Source organism: Hevea brasiliensis, chromosome 8 (assembly GCF_030052815.1).
Source record: "Hevea brasiliensis isolate MT/VB/25A 57/8 chromosome 8, ASM3005281v1, whole genome shotgun sequence".
In the NCBI taxonomy this organism is placed as follows: domain Eukaryota; kingdom Viridiplantae; phylum Streptophyta; class Magnoliopsida; order Malpighiales; family Euphorbiaceae; genus Hevea; species Hevea brasiliensis.
Window position 1 is genome coordinate 94,986,184 of NC_079500.1, and position 24,317 is coordinate 95,010,500.

The window sequence follows — 24,317 nt, forward strand, 5'->3', positions numbered from 1 at the left end:
TATTTTAGTTTATTTTATTCTTAAAATTCTAAACTACATCATTTTGAATCAAAACTATGTAGTATATAATAATACTATTACTTTTATGTAATTATTATTAAATTTATTATTTTATTTTTTCTAATATTATTCTAATAAAATATAATAAAATATTTTATATTATTAACTAATTTATACTCTTAATAAAGTGTCATTTATGAATTTTTATATAAATATATTATAATTTGAGTGTTTTTCTATTTTTATATTTAATTTATTTTAATAAGTTTAAAAGAATTAAATATATTATATTATTTAATTTATCAAATTATATTTAGTGCTTTATATCTTTCACTAATGCTCTTAAAAAAATTTTTAATTTATATGAAATAAGTGTACAATATTAAGTAATATAGTAATTATAGATTAGTTAGTATTAATAAAAAGAAAAAGGGGGGAGATTATAGAGAGAGAGAGAGAGAGAGAGAGAGAGAGAGAGAGAGAGAGAGTTTATAGAGATAGAGATTGGAAGAAGGATAGTACACAAAGTAATAATAAATTAATATGGATAGATTAGTTAATGTTAATAGAAATAGAGGGGAGATTACAGACAAACAGACAGACACACACACACATACAGAGATTGGGAGAGGGATAGTATACAAACTAATAATAAATTAATAATATATGGATAGATTAGTTAGTGTTAATAGAAATAGGGGAGACACGCATGCGCACGCGTACACACACACACACACACACACACAGAGTCAAATAGAGACAGGGAGAGGGATAGTATACAGAGTATAATAAATTAATAATATATGGGTAAATTAGTTAGTGTTAATAAAAAAAAATTAGGGAGGGGAGGGAGACTACAAACACACACACACACACACTCAGAGCAATACTGATTAGATAGATTAGTGACAAATTTGAAATTTAATCTTTTAAAAGTTCAACATTTAGAGAGAAAAAGGAAGAGAGGAGGAGAGATATATGAATTCATATTTAGTAATTTAATATGAATAAATTAGTTTAAAATAATTTTTATGCATAAAAGTTATAATAACTTTCTAGGAGCAAATAAAAATAATTATATTTTATAAATGTATTTTTTTTATTTTAATTATATCATAAATTTAGATAATAATATAATATTTAATAATATATTATTTGATATTCAAAGCAGATAAATGAGCTCATTCACGAGCTTATAAACGAGTCTATTCGTGAACTTATTCACAAGTTTATAAATGAGCCTATTCACGAGCTTGCTCACGAGCTTAATTAACGAATTAATTCGCGAGCCTATTCAACGAGTCAGTTCACGAGCCTATCAACGAGCCAGTTCACGAGCTCGAACCAAATACTACTGAGCTCGAGTTCGTCTCGTTTAATAAACAAGTCTAAAATTCAAGCTCGAGCTAGGCTCATTTAGAAAATGAGCCAAATCAAACCAAAATTTTTTTGAGCAGAATCTCGAGCAGCTTGGTTTATTTACACCCCAAGGTAATAGTAGTAATGGTAATAGCAGTGGTTAGGCAGTAGCTACGTAATAGTGGGGGTGGTGGTTGCGATAGTGATGAGTAGGTGGGGTGGTAGTAGTAGCAGTAGCTGAGTAGTGATAGTGAAGATTGCCGAGTGATGGTGGCGATGGTGACTAGCGATGATAGTGATAATAGTAATGGTAGTCAAAAGATGATAATAACAGTGATGGTGATCAGGTGATATTAATAGTGATAGCAAATGATAATAAATAAAATAAATAAAAATAAGTAATAATGATTATGATAGTTAATATATAATTAATTACATAATATAATTCTAAATTCATTACACCAAATTTTTTATGTTACTAAACAAAATGATAAAATGTGCAATTTAAGTGCAATGAAATAATATAGTCTAAGTTCATTTGTTCTAGCGAATGCTAAAGGGGTAGTGGATCTACCCCTTTCATCTGTTCTAGCGAGAGGTGTTCATTGCTAGGAAGGAGATGTTGCTGATAGGACTTAGTCATTCAGAGTCCTATTGGGATTCAAAAACAAAATTTTAAAGAAAGTGATGAAACTTAAAGGGTTGATTACTTGATTTTCTGAGTTGATGTTCATGGTTAATTTTGTTTTCTTGGTGCTCTTTTGTTGTCCCAATTTTTCTGGGACTTATTGTAATTTATAGATGTGTTATTCTTGGTGTGTTCTTGTGTTGTTGCAATTTTTCTAGGTTTTGATTCAATTCTGAAATTTTTGTATTGTGTTCTTGTAATTTTGGATTTTTTATTTTTATTAAAACAATAAATAAATATTAAAAAACAGATAAATTAATAATTTATTATTAAAAAAATATTATTTTATTAAGTCATGATTAATTTGGACTTAATCTGAAAGTTGTGGGGTTTTTTTGAGCTAAAAGTTCATTTTGAGAATATTTAGTCCTAGGTGAAAGTATAGGGACTGATTTGATTCTTTTTCTATTTATTTAATGTAATATAATGTAATTATCATTACATTTTTATGTTTGGTCATAAAACAAAAAAAAAATTAAACAATGTAGTTAACATTTAATTTAATAACAAGTGGTAATAATTGTAGTAATTGATGGTCAAGTGATAGTGATGATAATGGTGATGGCCAAGTGGTAGCGGTGGTGACTGACACGACCCAACCTATGGGCCGGACCGACAATAGGACCTGGGCCAGCCTAAAGCCCCCGAGGCCCGTAGTAAGCCTAACTATTCCTCAACCCATGAGTAGCCCCATAATTTAGGCCCAATATGTATATAAAATAATTTAAATTAAACTGTTATAATTTTATTTCGGGCCAACTTAGTGCAGTAATTATCAGAAACTAAAATTATGGGAGCCCAGCTCAACCATGTTACATCATTTACAAATTATTTAAAACTCATAAAAATTTTCATTTATTAATACAAAAACTTAAATTCATGCAGTCCCTGACAGAATTAATGCTACTACTAGTACATGCGAAGTTCTAAACTACAAATTAGATAATAATAATACAATTAAGTAATCTTTTCATAACCTGCGAGGAAAGGGACAGGTTATTCTGAAAAATGTCTCCTCCTGTAGCCTGGAAAAATATGGTGAACAGGAGTGAGCGTTTGACTCAGAGAGTAAAATATCAATTTTAACCATAATCTCCATAGCTATCTAAAGCTAATGCACCCTGTAGAGTGAAATGCAACATCATCATAAATTTCATACAAATCACATCAAAAAAGCAATTTGGAGCACTCACACACCCGATAAGGTCAAACAATACATATATGGGAGCTGATCCCCTATACAGCCCTCTTAATCCAACCTGTGCCAGCGAAGAACTCAAGCCGGACTTTCGCTTAATAAACCAAATCGGGGTCCCAGCGAAGAACTCAAGCCGTGTCTACCCCGAAGGACCGGGTCCCAGCGAAGATCTCAAGCCGTGTCTACCCGTCCTGTCCATAGCCAACACCATACCACACGCACGCCAACTAACGCACACTGCTCCAAATTACCACAACAACATCCATGGCACTTTAACAATTATAAATGCAACATAAAACCTGCCTAGTGTTTAACTACATAAATACATATTTATAAGTGATGCATGGGCATGCTTGAACATATAATAATATCAAAATTATAATTAAAATTAATATTTTACTCACAGTACACCGATGACTATTGTGGCTGCTGGATGCAGAAAAATAGCTGATCTCGATCACCTAATAATTAAATTATAAATTTATTAGTACTAAGTTAAGATAAAACTCTAAAGAGGCAATAGATAGCCTAATTCATGCCAGAAATCTGGCAGAGTTTTCCCTATACCTGGGACCTACCCAACTTGCAAAAAGACTCAAATAACACTTCTAAATTCAACTCATATCTCATCATCATTATATGGCCCCTCCTGGGCCCTCCAAACCAAGCAATACTCAAAGCCTTAAAAATTACGTTTTAGTCCCTATAATTGATATTTTGTAAAAATTCACTCAAACAAGCTCTAAAAATTCTAAAATTTTGTCCTGCGGTCCTTAATTATATTATAAGGCTATTGCAAAATGAATTGTAATTTTCTAATCACCCATGAATATTTTATTCGAGAATATTACTCAATTTTATAAGTTTCCAACAGCTAACATATTCTTAATTCAACCCAATTCAATATTCACATATTTAAACCTCCATCCTCAAGCTTCAACCAATCTTATAAAATTTAAATATCTTAATTTCAAATAATCTTATATGCCCATATGCTAAAAATCTAACTAAAATCCATCTATATTTTTCAAAAATATTCTACAATCACTCAAAAATTCAACAAACACCATAGAATATCTCCAAATAATTTTACTTTCATCATATATTTTCTTAGAATTTTTCTCCAATTTTTCCTGTTTAAGAAACACTATATTTATGCTCCACAGACAGAGAAATAATGAAAATAGTCTTACCCGAAGTTTATCTGTGTCTCAAAAATTCTAAAAATTTATGAGGAAGCATCTGGAAGTTGAATCATCTCCAAAGCCCACCGGAACCACCGCGCAAGGTGGTCGGCCGTCTGTCGCCGACGACATTTGCCGGATCTGATCATACCATCATGTTCCTCTCCTCTCCCTCAGTCCATAGGTGGTCTCAGATCGTCAATCCAACGATCGGATCGTCGAAAATCTCGTCGAAAAGTCAAAGAAAAGCCGATTTTCTCTCTCCTCACTGGCGCCAGACACGGCCACCAAATCCGGCGAGGCTGGTCTCATTTGAAAGGGCTCGCTCTTAGGAGTCCATAGCCGCTGGAATCACTCCAATCGGACGTCAGGATCGCCGGATACAAGCATTCAAAGTTTGGGACCCCTTTTTTTTCTCTCTCTCTCTCTCTCTACCGTTGGTGGATTAGGCCGCTACCGCTGGGAGGAGGTCGCAGGTGAGGAGCCACTTGGGAGGTCGCCGGCCGGTCACTGGAGAAGGAAAGAAGAAGAAGAGAGGAGAGAAATTGGGGGGGGGGGGGGGGGGGGGGGGGGGCCCCAACCCATTTTTTTTTTTAAAATTTTTTTTTTTTTTAAACCGACAGTGACAGTGGAAATCCACTGTCACACGCCAAGTCCCATCCCCCTTTCCCCTTTTTTTTTTAATTTTTTTTTTTAGGTTGTTACAGTGACGGTCGAGTAGGGGTGTTGGTGGTGATGGTAGTTGGATGATGGTAGTGATGGTGGTCAGGTAGTGATGGCTGGGTAGGGGTGGTAGTGGCAAGGTAGTGGTAGTGGTAGTGGCCAAGTAGGGGTAATAGTGGTAATGGTAATGGTAACAGTTAAGTAATAGTTACATAGTGGTGGTGATGGTGGTTTTGGCGATTGTGAGTAGGTGGAGTGGTAGTAAGGTGATAGTGAAGATTGCCGAGTGATGGTGGTGATGGTGACTGGCAGTGATAGTGATGACAGTAATAGTAGTCGAAAGATGATAATAGTAGTCACAGTGATCGGGTGATATTAATATTGATAGCAAATGATGACAAATAAAATAAGTAATAATGATTATAATAGTTAATATATAATTAATTACATAATATAATTCTCAATTCATTACACCAATTTTTTTATGTTAATAAACAAAATGATAAAATGTACAATTTAATTGCGATGAAATAATATAGTCTAGCGTCAGAATCTTGATCAGAGTATAAAATCAAATTGACAAAGTAATAATAATAAAGTTTTCACATTTCAGGATTAAGTTATAAGAGAAAAAAAAAAGATAATTTTTTTATCAATCAATTAAAAGTTGATGACTGATAATAAATAAATCACTTCTACCATACTTACTAAAAATCTTCTTTTTCTTTTTGAGAAAATTGTCAAAATTTACCAATATCTTCCCATGACGTATGCCGTTAATTCGCTAGTAGAACGACCACCACATATCACTTCAAAGGCCACATCACGTAATAAAGTATCCCAAGCATAGAGTTTAATCGATAATTTAATTAGCATAAAATATAATTACAAAAAAATATTAAAAATATAGAGTTTTTTTTTTATATATAATTTATTCTAATTAAATTACTATAGTAATTAAATTTCTAATTATACTTTTAATTTTTTTAATTATATTTTATATCAATTAAATTTTATATTTTTCAAAACTTTCCTAATTATATTTTGCCGTTAGTATTATGTGACTTGACTTGGTAATTCCTTAGTGAATTTTCTAATTATACTTTTAATTTTTTTAATTATATTTTATATCAATTAAATTTTATATTTTTCAAAACTTTCCTAATTATATTTTGCCGTTAGTATTATGTGACTTGACTTGGTAATTCCTTAGTGAATTAACGACACAAGTAATGGTAGAATATATTTCATAAAAGTTAAAAAATATAAGATTTAATTAGTATATGTTATGATTGAAAAAAAAAATTTAAATAAAATTTTATTAGTTATTTATTTATTTTTTGTCAATTTTCCCTTTCTTTTGTTATAATGTGTTTATCGATTGGAATTAAATTGCTCAAATAAAGATGGGCCACCCAACATGGTGGTAGCGAATTGAAAAGGTATTGGTGCCTACTTTCATTTGAATTCCAAGTTTTACACGAATCGCTGATGGCTACCATACACTGTAAATGCTAATGGCTACCATACACTACAAATGCTAATGGCTTGCCTTCTAATTTAATCCATCTTTGAAGGCTATTGAGAAGGAAAGCTTGATACCCATCTAATTTATTTTTTAAAAATTTTGTATCTAAAATGTTTTAAATGGAAAATGGGTTTATGAATTAAATAAATAACTTTTTAAATTACTAAGTAAATATTTAATCAATAAATTAATATCATAATTGTGACATTTTAAAAGTTATAATTTCAATTAAAATTTCAATTCAAAACTTTACGGTATTATTCTTTCCATTTAAAAAAATTTTCATCATGTATATTTGATTGCAATGTTAAATTAATGGTATGTGTTTATTTCATATATATATATTCACATTTTTATAAGATTATCAAAATTTAGAGAATGAAAAATAAATGACTTCCTCCTTAAAAAAAAAGAAGAATTTATTTTCCTTAAAAATAATTTAATTTTTCCTTTAATTAAAAAAATATTTTTCACTAATTAATTTTTTTGGGTGTTATAAGCTAAAAGTGTGAAACATGTTTTAACATATTTTCTAAACAAATAGAGGCTTAATATCTAAAAATTTTATTTGAATATCATAGAATAAATAAAAGGGTTAGGGATTTTGAATCAAAAAGAAGGCAAGTCATTCCACAACTATTAAGGTTACATCAATGCTTTAAATCAAGTGGTTTTCTACTAACAAATTAGCCACCAAAGTCAGCCATGAAATTGATGTTTACTAAAATAATATGGACTGCTAACACATCATTTATGCTATTTAATTTGTTAATAATGCAAAATCAAAATATGGGTCATTTTCATATCTTTAGTTTTGACCATGTATCCACCATCAATGGAAAAAAAAAATCCAATGAGATATGTTTAAATATAATCATAGTGTTATTGATGTGCCTTAAAAAATTAAAATTAACAAAGAAGTAAAAATCAGAATAATAACAATAATGCAATTTGGCCAACTAGCACATCAATTGTGATGGCAGTTTTGATAATATTGAGTATATTTTAATTAGTGAATTTATTATTATATATGATAATTAATTTATTTTTTTAAAATTAAATATTTTGTATTATCAGAAATTTATTCTTTTTGTTTGAAATGTAGAATTTTATAAAAAATTAATTCAATTAATTTTTTTTAATTTATTTGTTTGAAATAAAAGAATTCAAAATTTTTTTTAACTTAAAATTTTCTAATTTTTTTAAAAAAATTATGCATAATTATGTAAAAATTCTTTCAAATTCTTTTTTTGGAAATGATTTATTTTAAAAGAACCCATTAAGTAATTTACTATCACATTTTAATTTTTTTTTATGAAGATAAATTATGCACAACAACATTATAATTTATCTTTTATATATATATTCTTTTATTAATTTAATTGGGACTATTTACCTTATATATTTCAACAAAAAGGTTCTAGAATTATTAATAAAAAAAAATCTATTTCTCCAATTATCTTTGACTTTACAAAAATCTTTATAAATGCTATCATGTTTCAAAATTCAAGAGTTTATCGTCACTCATCTCTCATCATTTGTCATATTACTCATTCATTTTAAATAAAAAAACATAATATCTTAAAATTAATATTTAATGATAATACCCCGTTAAGAGCGCTTTACTTTTTAATGACTTATTATTAGTTATAATCTAATAAATATAAAAGAAAAAAAAATCGAGATGGCCAATATGTATCAAGTGGATTTAATTTAATTGGATTGAATTATTGTAAATTATAAATTAATTTAAATTATTTATTAAATTATTATATAAAAATATTTTAAATAAATAGTTTTTATTTGAATGCTAATTTTTAATAAAAAATAATTTTTATTAATTTAATTTTGAATAAAAATTTAACCAAATTAATATTTACAAGTTAATCTTGAATTGAATAATCGAATTGATTCTTAATTTAATTTACATTTGAATTATTTTAAATATTATATGAATTGAAAAAAAAGTTTTGAATATTGAATTTAGGAATTTATTGAGCCGAAAAATTCAAAAGCTGCATCAGAGACTGAAGGTCAAATAGTGGCCCTTGAATGGATTTATAATTATTTTAATAAATATTTTTATAAAAAAAAATCCCCTAATAATACAAATGATATGTAATAAATATTTTATTTGCCAATGAAGAATCATTTGTTGAATGCTTTACGCCTCTCTTAATTAAACAATATTAAGGTCTAAAATTGCCAAATTTTTTTTAATAAAAAAATTATTATTTAATTTTTATATTTTAATAAAAATAATTATTTAATCCTTATATTTTAAAAATATATTAATTAATTTCTATATTTTACTTTTATTATACTATTTAGTACCTCTGTTAAATATTTTATTAGACAAGAGATTTCAAAGCTAATCAAATTACTATTTAATCATTTTATTTGAGTAAAATTAATCAATAGATTTCTTTATTTTAAAAATATATTAATTAATCCTCGGTTCTGTTAACTCTTTTAGTACTTTTTGATATTTTTCTTATACCCAAATAGTCTTCATTATTTTTCTCTTATTTCTCTCTTTTCATATTTCTTCTTTTTTGCACTCAACACTATTCTCTCCTTCATTCTCTTTATATTTTTCACTTCTAATAGAATTTTAGTATAAGCTGTATACATAAAAAAATTTATAATTCTCTTAAATTTTTAAGTAATTATCACAATAATTAAAAAAATTTATTTTATAATAAAAAATATAAAAATAATATTTAAAAAATTTAATGAAAATATTTCAATCATTTCATTTAAGAATACAATGACTAATTAATTAATTTTATTAAAATAAAATAATTAAATAATAATTTTTTAAAATAAAAAATTAAATAATAATTTAGCAAACATTAATAATAAAAAATTTAATATATGAGTTAAATAATTTAATAAAAATAAAATATAAAAAATTAAATAATATATTTTTTAAAATATATAAATTAAATAATTAATTTTATTAAAATATAAATACTAAATAATAAATTAAAAAAAATTTGTTGTTGCGTTTTTGCAGGCTCTTGCATTGAATATTCCTCGTGTCTAACTCTCTTAGTTGTGTCCCCATCCAGTGGTCCCCACTTAGTCCACCAAGCAAGTTGGCTTGTTGGGAAGCAGCCAATGTTGAGTCGTTCATAAGAGACAGAGAAATACCAATAATAAAAAAAAAAAATCCTATTTCAAGACCAGACCTCAGTCAATGATTTTAATGAATTATCAAAAAATAATTAAATATAACACTATTAATATAAATAAACAAACATAATTAATTAATTAAATTTTGGTTATTTAAAATTAAAATTTTAACATTTATTGTTATATTTACATAAATTTTAATAATATTTTTAAAATTTATATAAAAATATTTAATTTTATTTTTTTAATAAATCATAGATATCTCTTATTCATTATGTTTAGCTTAATCCTGCTTATGTCATAGAGATTCATTATAGAGGTAAAATATTTTTGGTAAAAATTTTCATTATTTATAAATATCGAACACTTAATTTTACTTAAAAAAAATATAAAATATTTTACTATTTATGATAACTTTATTGATAAATATTTTTTTTTTCAATATTTCTGAGTAATACATAAAAAAATTCTATAAATGTGGACAATTTTTGAAGAAAAGAAAAAGGATATGGGTTTGTACCTTTGTAGATTCTAGATGGATAGATGATTGACTAGGGTTGATCAGATTTTGATTTAAATCAAAAAACTGAATCGAATCGAATCAATTTGATTCAATCGGTTCAGTTTTAAAATTCAATCGGTTCGGTTGGATTTTATATTATAAAAATTTTAGTTATTTCGATTCGGTTCGGTTTTAAAGGGAAAAAAGTGATTAAACCGAACTGAATTGAATAGTAATTATATATTCGAATCCAACCGAATCCAACCTAATTGATTTTTAAATTGATTATTTTTATAGGAAATTTATGAATTATATTTAATTTTTTATATATAAATTATTTAATTTCATTAATTAATAGTTATTAGGTTCAAATCAAAATCAAAATGAGACCAAATAACTTAAAAATCAAGTCTAAATTAAAAAATCAATCAAAAATTAAAACTGATCGATTTAAACCGAATCAAAATAGAGCGATTCGGTTCGATTCAATTTTTTATTCATTTTTTATTTGATTCAATTTTTAAAATATATAATTCGATTTTTATAATTTAATTCAGTTAAATTCAATTTGAATCGAATGCTTACTCCAATAATTAACTAGTGCAAACTGACTGAAAAAAGTTTTGATATGCACAAAAGAAACAAAGCAACTTCAAATTGAGCGCATAACTGTTTGTACTAGGCTTTTGCATGGACATGTGATACACTCCACTTTTCTAGCAGAGTTGAAAACAAAATATTGTTTGACCTTTCTTAGCTATGGCTACTTGATTTTGGATTTGCCTTTGTTGAACATGTGATGGATAGCTTTGGAAGATATGTTGTTTTACTTTTTCAATCAACCCACAAACAACTAGGGATGGTATCATTTTGAATTTTGTGGATATTCAATCTAATTGAATTTTAATATAACAAATTTAAATAGTATATCATCAGATTTGGTGTGAGTTCTGATTTGAAATTTAATACACGTAATTATCTGTTATTTGAACTCGTTTATTTAAATATTTAATTAAATATAAAATATATATTTTTTACAATAATATTTATAAATTTTTATATATAAAAATTAAAATATTTTATGGAATTATTAATTTTTTAAAATATAAATTATTAATAAAAATAATTTTTCATGTAACAGATTCAAATATTTTTTAGATAATAGTAATCAGATTTGGAACAGATTGTGATAGTTAAAAATAAATTTTAATTAGATTTGATACTATTTATAATTTTGAGAATATTAATCAGATTCAAATATAATGATTTTTACAGATATCTTACTGCTATCATCCCTACAAGCAATATGGCAATATTTCACATGAAAAAAACCTCATGTAATTGTAAATCCAAGCCAATCTTAGCAACATTTAAGACACCCGTAAAAATTATACTATTTAAATTTGATTAATATTATTAATATTTAAATCTATTCTAAACACCGATTAAAATATATCATCAACAGTTTAAATTTATTTAATTTTATATATTTTAATTATTAATTTAAATAAAAATATTTTTATTAATAATTTATATTTTAAAATTTAATAATTTTATAAACTATTTAAATTCTACTTATTTAAAATATAATATATAAAAATTTATAAATATTATTATAAAAATAAATATTTTATATTAAATTAATTATTTATATAAATAAATTTAAATAAAAAAATATCCAACACACAAAATTTAAATTCCATATAAATATTATTTTTAAAATTTAAATTCTCCAAAAATTTTATTATATTATTTAAACTCATTTTATTAAAATTTAATTAATTAAAATATTCATAAGATCTTTGCCCATAACCATCATACATACAATATAAAGTTTTTTTTTATAATAATTATTTTTTATTGAAATTTAAATTCAAGGCATCACAACTGTAAGGATGGGTCTATTTTATATGGGTAACTGTCCAAGTTGCATAGCACAGCCGCAATGCCTATGAATTTTCGTTAGGATACAAATTTACCAAGTCAAGTCTGCCGTCTGCTTTCGTATGGTCTCACTCTTATCATCATACCGAGTGTTGAATTAATTCCAGTTACAGTACCCCTTTTGCACGTGAATGCTTACGAATTTTAGACGTCATAATTTTAATTTTTATATTTACACATAACTTCTTGATAAATCACATATTCATTTACACATTTCAATATTTTTTATTTTATTTCTTGCAAAAAATATTACCTAAAAAAATTACAAAAATTCTTATTTAAATTGATTTATAATTATAAAAATTCTTATTTAAATTGATTTATAATGAATTTAATATATAAATATATAAAATTTATATATTTAATTAATAAATTTTATGATATATTTTATAGTTTAAATATATGTTAAATTAAATTTAAATAAAATATTTTTAAAATAAATAATAAATAATATGTGTATGACAGTCAGAAAATATTTTATGAAAAAAAATTTAATTAGTGATATATATATATATTATTTAAAATATTTTTCACGTCTTATATATTTTAATGAGTAATTCTTCACCTAAATATTATTTAAAATATTTTTTACGTCTTATATAATTTTTCTTTTTTCAAGAAAAATTGAGTAAGGATTTGATTCACACCTAAAAATTTAATTTATATATATATATATATTTTAATGAGTAATCCGTCACCTAAATATTATTTAAAATGTTTTTCACGTCTTACATAGTTTTTCTTTTTTCAAGAAAAATTGAGTAACTCAAAATCATATTTTATTTATTTATTTAGAATTTTTCAAATAAGAAAATGGACAAAGCTAGCTCGTGGGGAATACCAAAATGGACAATTTGCTTAGCCCTCAAAACATTGACCAAAAGGCAATTGTGAATGGTAATAATTAATTAATTAATTAATTAATTAATACACCATAAAAAAAAAGTCCAATACTAAGGCAAGTTGATTATCTAAGCAAAGACAACTTAATTATTAATAATTAATTATAATATCCAATAAAATAAGTCAAATTTTGCTGTCTTGTCTCTTAATTGGTCTCTTTCACACAGTTATAATAGTCATTGTATTTTTATATTCTTATATTTCCTATCATTAACAAAATTAAAAAATACATTGGGTTAGAGTTGATTAATGAGAAATCGAATCTTTTGACATTGTTGATGGAGCTGTTATTATATAAAATATATATATTTTTAAATTTTTAAATATATTAATTATAAAAAATTTAAAATTAATAAAAAATAAATTTAATATATTTTAATTAAAAAATATTAATATAATAAAATAATTTTTTAATAACATATGTAAAATAATACTTTTTAGAATGTATTTATTTTTTAATTTTAAAATTCAATGCTAAATGGAGTTTTCATAAAAAAATTATTTGATATAAGTTTTATTTATTTCACTAAAAATAGATATTTATATGTAGAAATTATTTTTTATGAAAATTATTTTTTCTTATAAAATAATTTTTATCAAAATATTTTATATTATTTGATTATAATATTAAATTAAATATTTTTTATATTTTAATAAAATTATGAAAGCTTTAAAAAAATTATTTTTCTTAAAAGTATAATTTTTTCTTTGATTAAAAAAATATTTTTCGTTTACTTATTTTATGAGTGCCCCCAAACATTAAAAACTAAGGAAAAAGGCATTTTTTAATTCTAAAATTCAATGTCAAATGAAGCCTTCATAAAAAAAATTATTTGATTTTAAATTTTAAATTTTTTTTATTTAAATTTAATTTATTATAAAAATTTAAAATCCAGACGGAACGTAATTGAAATTTTCAATATTTAATATTTCAATTATAATTAAAATTTATTAGCTATAAATATTAATGGATAATTGGATATATAGTAAATTATTTTTAATTATTATTATTTTTTTAATTTTGTAAAATTGGTTTTAGAATTTAGATTTTTACAACATTTATTTTCCATATACACGTGTTGTCTACGTACAAACTCGAACGCGACTCTGAGCTCCTTTTTTCTGGGGAAGAGTCTGTGGGATGTCATGCACATCCATTGATATCTCTATTTATAACATAACTCTGTTATAAATCTTCTCTCATCCAAATCCTTCAAATTTCTCAGTTTCTGGGATATCCCTTCATGGTTTTTCTCTCTTTCTCCCTCTGTATCATCTTCTGCTTCTATGAATTGATTGGTGTTTTGTTTCTTTATTTATTTTGATTTCTTGTTCTTCAATGTTTGCAGGCAAAAGAGGCAGGAAACATCAGATATGATGAGGTTGGCTCAGTTTAATTTTAATATTGGAGTTATTGATTGATTAAATTTTGTATATGTGATCAAATTTTAATTTGTTTTGGTGGGGATTTTTTTTTTTTTTTTTTTGCAGGAGTTCATCTTGAATTCCAGAGGATTGAAGCTATTCACATGCAGATGGATTCCTGTAAACCAAGAACCAAAAGCTTTGATCTTTATCTGCCATGGCTATGCCATGGAATGCAGCATCACCATGAACAGTTAATATCTATCTGTCTACCTGCCACTGCAACTTAATTAAATAATTAATCTGATTACACATACTTCTTTTTCATAAAAATTAATGGGTGTTTTTGCAATCTAATCAGGCACTGCAAATCGTCTTGCAAAGGAAGGATTTGCAATCTATGGTATAGATTATGAAGGACATGGAAAATCTGCAGGATTAGACGGCTATGTTGATAATATGGATAATGTTATTGATGATTGCTCTGTACATTTTACAAGCATATGTGGTAGGTTTTTTCACATATTTTCCTTTCTCTCTTGAGATACATAAGATTGTTAAATTTTCTTTGGATTTGTTTTAATTTTTTGCAGAGAAGGAAGAGAACAGAAAGAAGATGAGATATTTGCTAGGAGAATCCATGGGAGGAGCAGTGGCTCTGCTTTTGCATAGGGAAAAGCCAGAGTTTTGGGATGGTGCAATATTGGTGGCACCCATGTGTAAGGTTTGTTTATGTCTATTTTCTTTTGGACCTCTCCTTTGTTTTCTATATTTCTCTATACACTATTTCTTTGGTGGGATTTCTCTGGCCTTTTCTTTTCTTTTTTCCTGAGAATTCTCTGGTATTTTCTTTGAGTTCTTGGGCATAGCATCCCTTAAATTTTGGTTAGGTATCCCTACAATTTTGGATCTAGTGTACCTGCTCTGCTTTTTTTTTTTCAATATATATATATATATATATATATATATATATATATATATATATATATATATATATATTTTAATTTTGGAGACTGCAAAAGAGAATCTTTTTTGCTAATTTTTTTAATGAGAAAAGAATTTTTTAAACCATAATTTTTGGTTGCATCTAACCCAATTTCTCATAAAAAAAAATTTAAAATTTAAATATTTTTTACATTTTTTAGTGTTTAAAATATAAAAATATTTTTTTATTCAAAGAAAAAATTAAATTTTTTTAAGGAATAGGAAGTCATTTTATTCTTTAATAATCTTATTAAAATATAAAAATTTTTATAAAATATTTTTCATGCAAGTTATTTTTTTAATCAAATGGATTCTAAATTTATTTATTTTTTTTCAAATTATTTAAAAAAAAAAACCATTTTCTTGTAAATTTGGGTTTGGTAGACAAGAAGTACAGAAAAAGAAATTTACATTCCTGCAATTGTGAAACAGATAACAGAAAATGTCAAAACAAGATACTTCTATTAATTTACCCATTAAGTCAAATGTATTGCCATTGTGGGTTCAGTGAAAGCATTATCATCAGCCAGTGGTAACAGAGAACCAAATACTGATCCTCCAAACACAAAAACTGGAAAATATTAATTTTCTTTTTCCCCCTTTGAGCTGGCTCAAAAGAACTAAAGGCTAATGAAAAAGTCTTGTAGTAATTAGATGATTTGATTAGGTTTACTTTGTTATTGCCTTGTGGGAGAAAAGCAGTCTTAGGCAAATTTCTAAAGATGATGAATTACCCACTTTTCAATGGGGTTAGGTTTGAGATGATGCAAGAGTGAGGTTACTCTTGTGAAGTGTAATTATATTAGTCAGATTAATTTTTATTTTGAAGATAGAAAATTAATAAAGTTTGAACTTATTTATTCGTCTGAATTATCGTTTGATTGTATTATTAAACTAATGCTAAATATTTATATCATGAATGTATAAACGTTTTCATATTTTAATAAGACTGTTAAAATTCAAAAAATGATTTACGCTTTAAAAACATTTAATTTTTCTATATTTGTTGGCTCATTTATTGACTCCTTAAAATATTAAAAAATGTGAAAAATGTTTTTCAAAAAAATATCTTCCGAGAATTAATTTGATTTAATTTATGTATAGATTGCAGAAGATATGAAGCCGCATCCAATGGTAATCAGTATTCTCACAAAGCTAAGCGGTTACATTCCAACTTGGAAAATAATCCCTTCAAAGGATATCATTGATGTTGCATTTAAAGTACCTGAAGTAAGACAAGAGGTATAGTTTTATTATCATATTCTTGTTCTGACAAGTTCTTGACGATCATATCTTGCATCCATCATCATCATCATCATTATCCATTGATGTTAAGTCAATTGCAGATTAGATCAAACCCATATTGCTACAAAGGCAGGCCTCGCTTGAAAACTGGATATGAACTTCTAAGAGCTACAATGCAAATAGAGCAAAAGCTTCAAGAGGTTTGTTACTTACTCTCTCCCTCTTTTGCTGTGAAAGCTTGAGATCTATGTTAAGAAGTCTAACATCATTGTATTGAATAGGTTTCATTGCCATTTCTGGTTCTCCATGGCGAAGACGACAAAGTGACCGATAAATCTGTTAGCAAACAACTTAACGATGTAGCTTCAAGCACAGACAAGACAATCAAGCTATATCCAGGAATGTGGCATGGCTTGCTTTATGGGGAGCCAATAGAAAATATTGAGGTGGTTTTCAAGGATATTATTGATTGGTTAGAGGAGAGAGCCGGGCTTGGAAATACCAGATTGGAGAGGGAGCTAAAACAGAGAAATGATGATTTGTCAAAGTCTGACTGAACAAGGGCTGGAAGGCAAGCATGAAGAGTTTTTGCAAGCCAAGAACACTTTTTTAATCTGAAAGCCAAGAACACTTTATTTGGTGCTAAATTGGAAATACTCATAATATAAAGTGTGGTAGGATGCTGTTTGCATTCCAGCATGAATCCTGATTAGATTCAAGATTGATAGCTTGTAATATAAAATAATAATTCAATTAAATAATCACCGATGGCATTCAATTCAGTCTTCAAGCTTGAGTCTCAACTGAACAAATTGTAACCCAAAAAAAAAAAAAAAGAAAAAAAAGAACCATCCCTGAGAAAACCAAACTAATAAAAATTTACAATCATTATAAGTGCCGAGCCTTAGTACTGTCTTGATTTATTTTGAAATTACACTAATACTCTAATTGCTTCATAAAAAAAATACTTCGGATATGAAAAGTTATTTTATAAAATTTATTTTCTAAATAAAATTTTTATTATAATTATTTATTTTAATTTTATATATTATGTCATCATTTTGTATTTTCATTTTATTCAATATCTTGAGGGATAAAGACTATTAAATCTTCCTTAAAAATAATTTAATTTTCTCTTTAAATAAAAAAAATATTTTTCATTTTTTTTTAATGCTCAAATGATAAAAATGAAAACATATTTTCTAGGAAAATATTGAAGCCTAAGATTTGTATTGTCTTCACATGTAGGCTTCCCAAATTTTCCAATGTGAAAGAAACAAAAGCGCTTAGCAAGAATCAAAATTAATAATCATACAGATTTCTTCTCATTTTCATAGAAGAAACAGCTCAACTATCTAGGCTACTTACAATATCCTCTTAACAAGTGTTGCCCATTTTCATAGATGCAATGTAAAGCAATAGATCTAAGACATTTGCATTCACAAACGACAATACATCTACAGAAAGGGACGCCTCAGAGGTTCTAACATTCACTTCTGTCTCTTCAACCATAAAAACTTCCAGGTTGCTTTTTTCACCAACAAAATACACAAGGCGACTCTTTTGCATTAAGGTCTGCCACTGTCTAATATAACGTCTGCATTTCCTAGACTATTCCAAAGCACATTTCACCTCAGTCTGCCACCGATATTGATCCTAATGAACTCCATTACTAAAACACCTGCACGCGCAAGACCAAATTCTTCATGAGCAGCATTAGATAGTCAAATCCAAATTCATGAATGTAGTCTGATGCTTTTTTAATGCATATAACCCAAATGGAAATCCACCAACCACAAATACACGGATTGCCACAGAAAAGGCTCATCCCAACTTCAATTTGTCCAGAAGTACCAGTTAACAGATCTCAAATGTCTCAATGCTCCTAGAATTGCTGCAAGGCCACAACTACATGGCAATAAAAGTATGCTGCATAGCATTGTTGTAGTTCTTTATCAAGGCATATAATGAAGGACATTTTGAATTCAGAAACATAAAATACTTCATGAGTGTTGTTAAATTCAGAAACAACATCCAATCATTTTGTCCATTCCCAATTGCATCATTCCAGCAAAGTATAATAGATAAGGCTGCAGAACGTCACAACCAAGGTTATTAACTTGAAACAATGTTCAGTATTTATCTTACCAGCATGTTCATGCAACCACGTTGAAATACTGAGATATAGAGGTTAATGCATGAAAGAGATATAGACCATGACAGGCAATTCATCTGATATATGTCCCCTCTTCAGATAGGGAATGATAGCAAATAAAAAAAAAAAACCAGGCCCGCCAGACCAGTTTAAATGAAACTTCAACAACAGTTTGACTCACAAATCATATCCAAAGAGTGCTTATGAACTGCACATGAATATATACCTACTTAACAAGCCCACTAATGACCACACTTTACTTCAAAAGAAGTTCATTTACGCCCACGAATTCAAAAGGATAATCTTCACACGTATCAACCTTGAGATATCAAGATTCAAGAAAACTACAAACATTAGGCAAGACAAAGCTAGCTCCGAAAACTGTTGGCATTGGGCATTTGATTATAAAAAATGCTTAACTAGATTTTCAGCTTTTAATTTCCAATAAATACAGAAAAATCATCTTACATTCATGAGAATGAGTTTATGTTCCATTCCTGCAATACTAGCAATCACTATGCAGAATGAACCATCAATAAGATAATCAAAGTTGAAAAATGAAAAGGCACGTTCAAGCATATCCCACCTTAAATTATTTTATTTCGAACTTCTTCAAGTTTCTTCAGTATCTCCCCAGGAGTTCTATCCAATTCATCAGCTATTTTTCTCTGCATATCAAGAGGAAGTGTTGGGAACTGCTCACATAAATCCCCATCAATCACATCCTGCAAAATTATCTCAACATTTAACACTCTTATAGAAAGTATGGAGTAGCATTGTCACTTGACCGATTCAGAAAAATACATAAATAGAGCAGCATAAAAGAATTTTCTTCGAAAAGAACCACTATAAAAGTTAAGGGCCACATAAAATTAGTATAATTTTGAAATAAGGTCAAAGTTTTGATAAGACTTCCAATTCATTTTGAGCAACTATAATAAAACAGGACCATGTATCATGACTTACCTTAACTGGAAAATACGCAGATCTATATGCCATATGGTCTCTTCCACACAATGGTGGGTGATCCTGCCTCAAATGCATCTCCAAGTGTGAAAAGAAGTCAACATCATCTCGAGAGGTGAACGGAAGCAGTGCCCCCAAGCTCCCCATCACCGTCCCATATATGATGCACTCTCCACCACCAGGAATTAGGGATGCTTTATGCAGGCTAGTAATCACATCACCAACATGAAACTGTACTATCTCCTCTACCTTTTTTGGGGCTCCATTAAGCTTCCCCTGTTCCCACTTTATTTTTCCGCCAGTCGGATCTTCCTCTATCTCATCAGAAACATCTTGTGGCAACCGCACAAAATAGACATTCCCAAACTTGTCAGCACCTGCCACAGTATCAAAATCTATGTGGTATGATGCAGTAAGCCATCTTGGAACACAATCATCTGCAAATATATAGAGCTGATTTTCATCCCGCCTATACTTGCAGAAATGGAATGACTGCAAAGAATACACCAGAGGAAATGTAGTGAGTGAAATTACGAGGAAAAAAGGGTATAAAGACATGCAATCATATAAAATAACAAACTTATGTATATGTCTTAATTTGAACATTTAGAAAGCATACCTCTTGAATATCACCAACGTAGATCCTATCACGATAAGTGTGAATAGAAACTATAGTGTTAGGGAACAACTTATTCTCACATTTCCTAAGCAACCTCTTCTTCCCCAAGTCATACAGTCTGAGCACTGATCCTATCCCAGCAAGCAGTCTTCCCTGAAACTGGCATAATGCAAGTGGTACACCTTCCACTTGTGTCTTATGCAAAAGTTCCAGGGTTCTGCCATCATCCACAAACTTATAGATGTGAATGAACCCAGCAACTAAACTTCTTTTGGGCCAAAACTGGAGTCCCTTCGCAGTACCAACAGCTAAAAGAGTTCCATGCTCCTTGTCATGGAAGTTTACTGTGCACACACTAAATGCAGCTTCATTGTCCTGAAGCTCTAGCAGACAAGTTGTGGATGCTGTCCTTGGGTCAAGAACTCTGATGCAAGAAACCCACTTTTCTGATTCTGTCTTTGGATAACCATACTGCTCATCAGAGAGTGGATCATCTTTATCTTCATCCTCACCACCATTCTCCATCTGGTCAGCATTGGCACTTCCATTTTCCCCCATCCCAGCGGCCTCAAAACACTCCCTTTTGGCAGCTTCACGCTCCTCTGCTGTATATGCTCCTTGGTCACTCTCAATAATAACCAAAAGTTTCTTCTTAGGTTGAAGCACAAACTTTCTTGGAGTGTACCTCAGAGGTATTGCGGTTTCATTAAATGTCTCACCCAACCTTTCAATGGTAAAAATCCTCAGTGCATCCCCAGCTACAGCCACAACACCTTCCGCACACTGATCAGATGAGAATGAAGCAGCAAATTCAAGAGTCTCATATGAAAGGGGTGTTAACAGGAAATGCCCTTGGTGAATATAACCAAGCCAGGGTCGACTTGATAAGCACAACATTGCACGTCGGCCTCTCACAACAACGGAGAAGAGTTTTGGTGCCCTCAAGCCCAAGAACCGGGAACGAGAATCAGAAAGCTGGCCTGTCACCATGTCCACCATTGTCCTGAATAGAACCCCAGACTGCAAACCAGCGTTAAGGAAAAGGCTAGCAGGATGATCAGCACCATCCTCCCCACCTACTGATGCCTGAACCTCGAGAAAGAGGAGGGATTCGGGAGGTGCTGAAACACTTTGAACACTTAGAATTTGCATACAATCATCAGGATCCAAAGATAAGATACGGATGGTGTTGTCATATGAACCAACTGCAAGGAATCGAGACCTCTGTCTTCCTTCCGGAACAGGGGCAATATCCAAACAGGCCACATCTCCAGACATCTCATGCTTCTCCACCTCCATTAGCTGACCAGTAACATCAACCTCAAAATATATAAGCTCCCCTCCACTTAAAGCAATAACGACTTGAAGTCTATTGGAGCCAACCTTCACAATTGTTCTCTTTCCAGGAGTCCTCCATTCATTTATACGCCCATCTTCCCTTATATGCCTGATGCCATTTGGGTGAACTTGCATCAAAGAATCATCACCTATCAAAGAAACAGCTATGGAAGGCGTAGTATCAAGAAAACCACTGTCACTAACTTCCTCAACTGTTTCTCCAATTGAAAGCACAAGAGTTGCATTGTTGAAGGACACAACAATATATGCATCAAACTCATCATTAACATTCTTTTTCACAGTCCAGACTGCACTTGGTACACCAGGAAGCTGTGAAACAGCCATCTCACTAATGGCCAAACCTGGCCTCAATATCCTCAATGAGGACCGAGGACCACGCCCACAAAGTGAAAATATCTGAGGTGTTTCCTCATCAAAAAGATTAGCAACCTTCATATCCATAATAGGCATCAAGCTCTCCACCTGGTCAATTCTAACAAGATTCTTCAACCCTCTTGGCTGGAAAAAAACAGGCTGGAAACCTTCCTCAGTTTCCATTAAAGTAGCTGATGAGGCCTCCACATCAGCTTCCTCCCCAATTGCCTGAAATTGATACAGTGCATGATTCCCAAACTCTGATGCAGCAAACAAAAACCCTGATTTTAACACACACATTGAAGCAGTAACAGGAATTGTATCAAAATACTTAATTTTCAACTCCTTAACCTTATCATTCTCATGATCCAATGTAACCTTAAAAATATCACCATATTCTGTCTGCAAAAGAAAGAAAAACATGGATTTCTGCTTATGAGTAGCTGCAGAAACTATCAAGACTCCTCGCTCAGCAGGTAAATCTGCGCGCCTAGGAATCACTGCTCTCACGTCTGGATGCCCCTCATTCTTATAAATTACAAAATTCTCAGCACAAACCAAAACTCCACTTGGTCCATCTCCACCTCCAGGCACAGTAACGAGCATATTTGCCCCATTATCAACCTGCTCAGACCACTTCCTAGACACATGATTAAGCCCTAAATCAAGTTCATAAAACGTCAAATGCTTCTGTGCCTCACTAGCAGCCTGCCCCGTCGAATCCTGGTCTGCCTCTGAATAATCCAACTCAATAGCCGCAAATATTGGGTTATCAAACCCACAATCAACACCACAAATTGAATACACAATAGTATGAGACTTATGCGCCTCTAACGGTGAGGATATAGTCAACCTAGCAGCAGTATCTCTATTCAAAACATAAACTAACTTCTGTTTCTCACATGCACCTATCATCACAGCTCTTCCTTTCGGGTCAATGGCCAAAAACTGGCCTGGAACAATCCGGCGACACCCAGATTTCCCAAAAGTTTCCTGGTGTATTTTATCAAAAACATTTCTCTCCTTGTTATATTCTAGAATTACGATTCTTCCTGAATCAGACCCAACAACTATATAGTCCTTTTGAGATCCAGTTAGTCTGAACTGAGCTAGAGAGCGAATAGCACCGAAGATTTCAACAGAGAGAATGGTCTGAAGCTTACCGTTCTCGTCGGGGCGGAGGAGATCAAGTACCTTTCCACGAGCTACTACAATTTCTTGGGTCTTGCCGCCGGAAAAACTGCCGTTGATTGCGGAGACGATGCCGGTCGCTCGTTGCAGCGTAAGACTGTAAAGGTACATGGTTGGGTCTAGGGTTTTGGAGAGAAAGAGAGGGAGAAGAGTAGAAATGTAGAATTAAGGTTTATGAGAGGGAAGGGATTTGAAGAATTAGGGTTTAACGAGGGAGAGTTAAGAAGAGAGCATAGATTTGGACATTTGGGGATTTTTTTTTCCCCTATTTTCTGATGGAGGAAACATTTCAAATCTTGGGCTGGGCCAATGGACCAAACTGGGTTAAATTTCACTAGCCCAATACCCGTTCCCCAACTTCTTGGCTATTTTGGAATTTGGAAAAAGTAGATGAACAATTATTTTTTTTATCCATAATCTATAATATATATAAATATATAAATGTGATATAAAATTTTGAGTGGACAAAAATATTTTTATTTTTTATATTATTTATAATTATATTATTTAAATTAATTTTAGAGTCTTAGTAAATTTAAAATTTCTAATTCTACTATACTTCCAATTATAATCTAAAATAAAATCTTATAAGAAAAAAAATAAAAAAATAAATTTGCGTTTTCAAACATAAAAAGTTAAAAAAAAATCAATTTATATAATAATAATAATAATAATAATAATAATCTATAAATATAAAGGTGCAAATGAAGGGTAAACTCGTGAATGAATAAATATATCTTGAACTTTTAGATTATTTATAATATTATAAAATTTAATAAAAAATAAAAATAAAATATTACAATAAAAATAATAAGATAAGAATAAAAATATATTATAAATAATTATGATAAAATGAAAAAAAAATGAAGTCATGTTTTTGCTTAAAATGATAAATTAATAGCATTACGTAAAAGAAAAAAAATATTTTTAAATTGTTATAATCTTATTATAATACTAATAGAATTGTAACAT

At 29.1% G+C, this 24,317-nt stretch overlaps 2 protein-coding genes across 4 annotated transcripts; one reads left to right on the forward strand and one right to left on the reverse strand.

The window, feature by feature from the left end:
- Positions 1-14,233: 14,233 nt before the first annotated feature.
- LOC110663916 (caffeoylshikimate esterase) lies at positions 14,234-17,483 on the forward strand. The gene is made up of 8 exons (XM_021823402.2): positions 14,234-14,354; positions 14,457-14,489; positions 14,599-14,725; positions 14,834-14,980; positions 15,066-15,196; positions 16,561-16,698; positions 16,803-16,901; positions 16,983-17,483. The coding sequence occupies exons 1-8, from the start codon at positions 14,352-14,354 to the stop codon at positions 17,256-17,258; spliced, it is 954 nt and encodes a 317-aa protein (XP_021679094.2). The 5' UTR covers positions 14,234-14,351; the 3' UTR covers positions 17,259-17,483.
- Positions 17,484-18,003: 520 nt separating this feature from the next.
- Positions 18,004-23,603, reverse strand: LOC110663914 (spliceosome-associated protein 130 A). 3 transcript variants are annotated; one of them, XR_002496610.2, is made up of 5 exons: positions 20,442-23,603; positions 19,823-20,314; positions 19,443-19,581; positions 18,505-18,595; positions 18,004-18,382 (listed from the first exon to the last, which is right to left on the reverse strand). XR_002496610.2 is itself a non-coding variant. In XM_021823401.2 (4 exons), the coding sequence occupies exons 1-3, from the start codon at positions 23,454-23,456 to the stop codon at positions 19,444-19,446; spliced, it is 3,645 nt and encodes a 1,214-aa protein (XP_021679093.2). In that variant the 5' UTR covers positions 23,457-23,603; the 3' UTR covers positions 18,004-18,382; position 19,443. The 3 variants fall into 3 exon arrangements, 1 of the variants encoding a protein (XP_021679093.2); XR_002496609.2 differs by having other exon boundaries at positions 18,505-18,630; XM_021823401.2 differs by lacking the exon at positions 18,505-18,595.
- Positions 23,604-24,317: the final 714 nt, after the last annotated feature.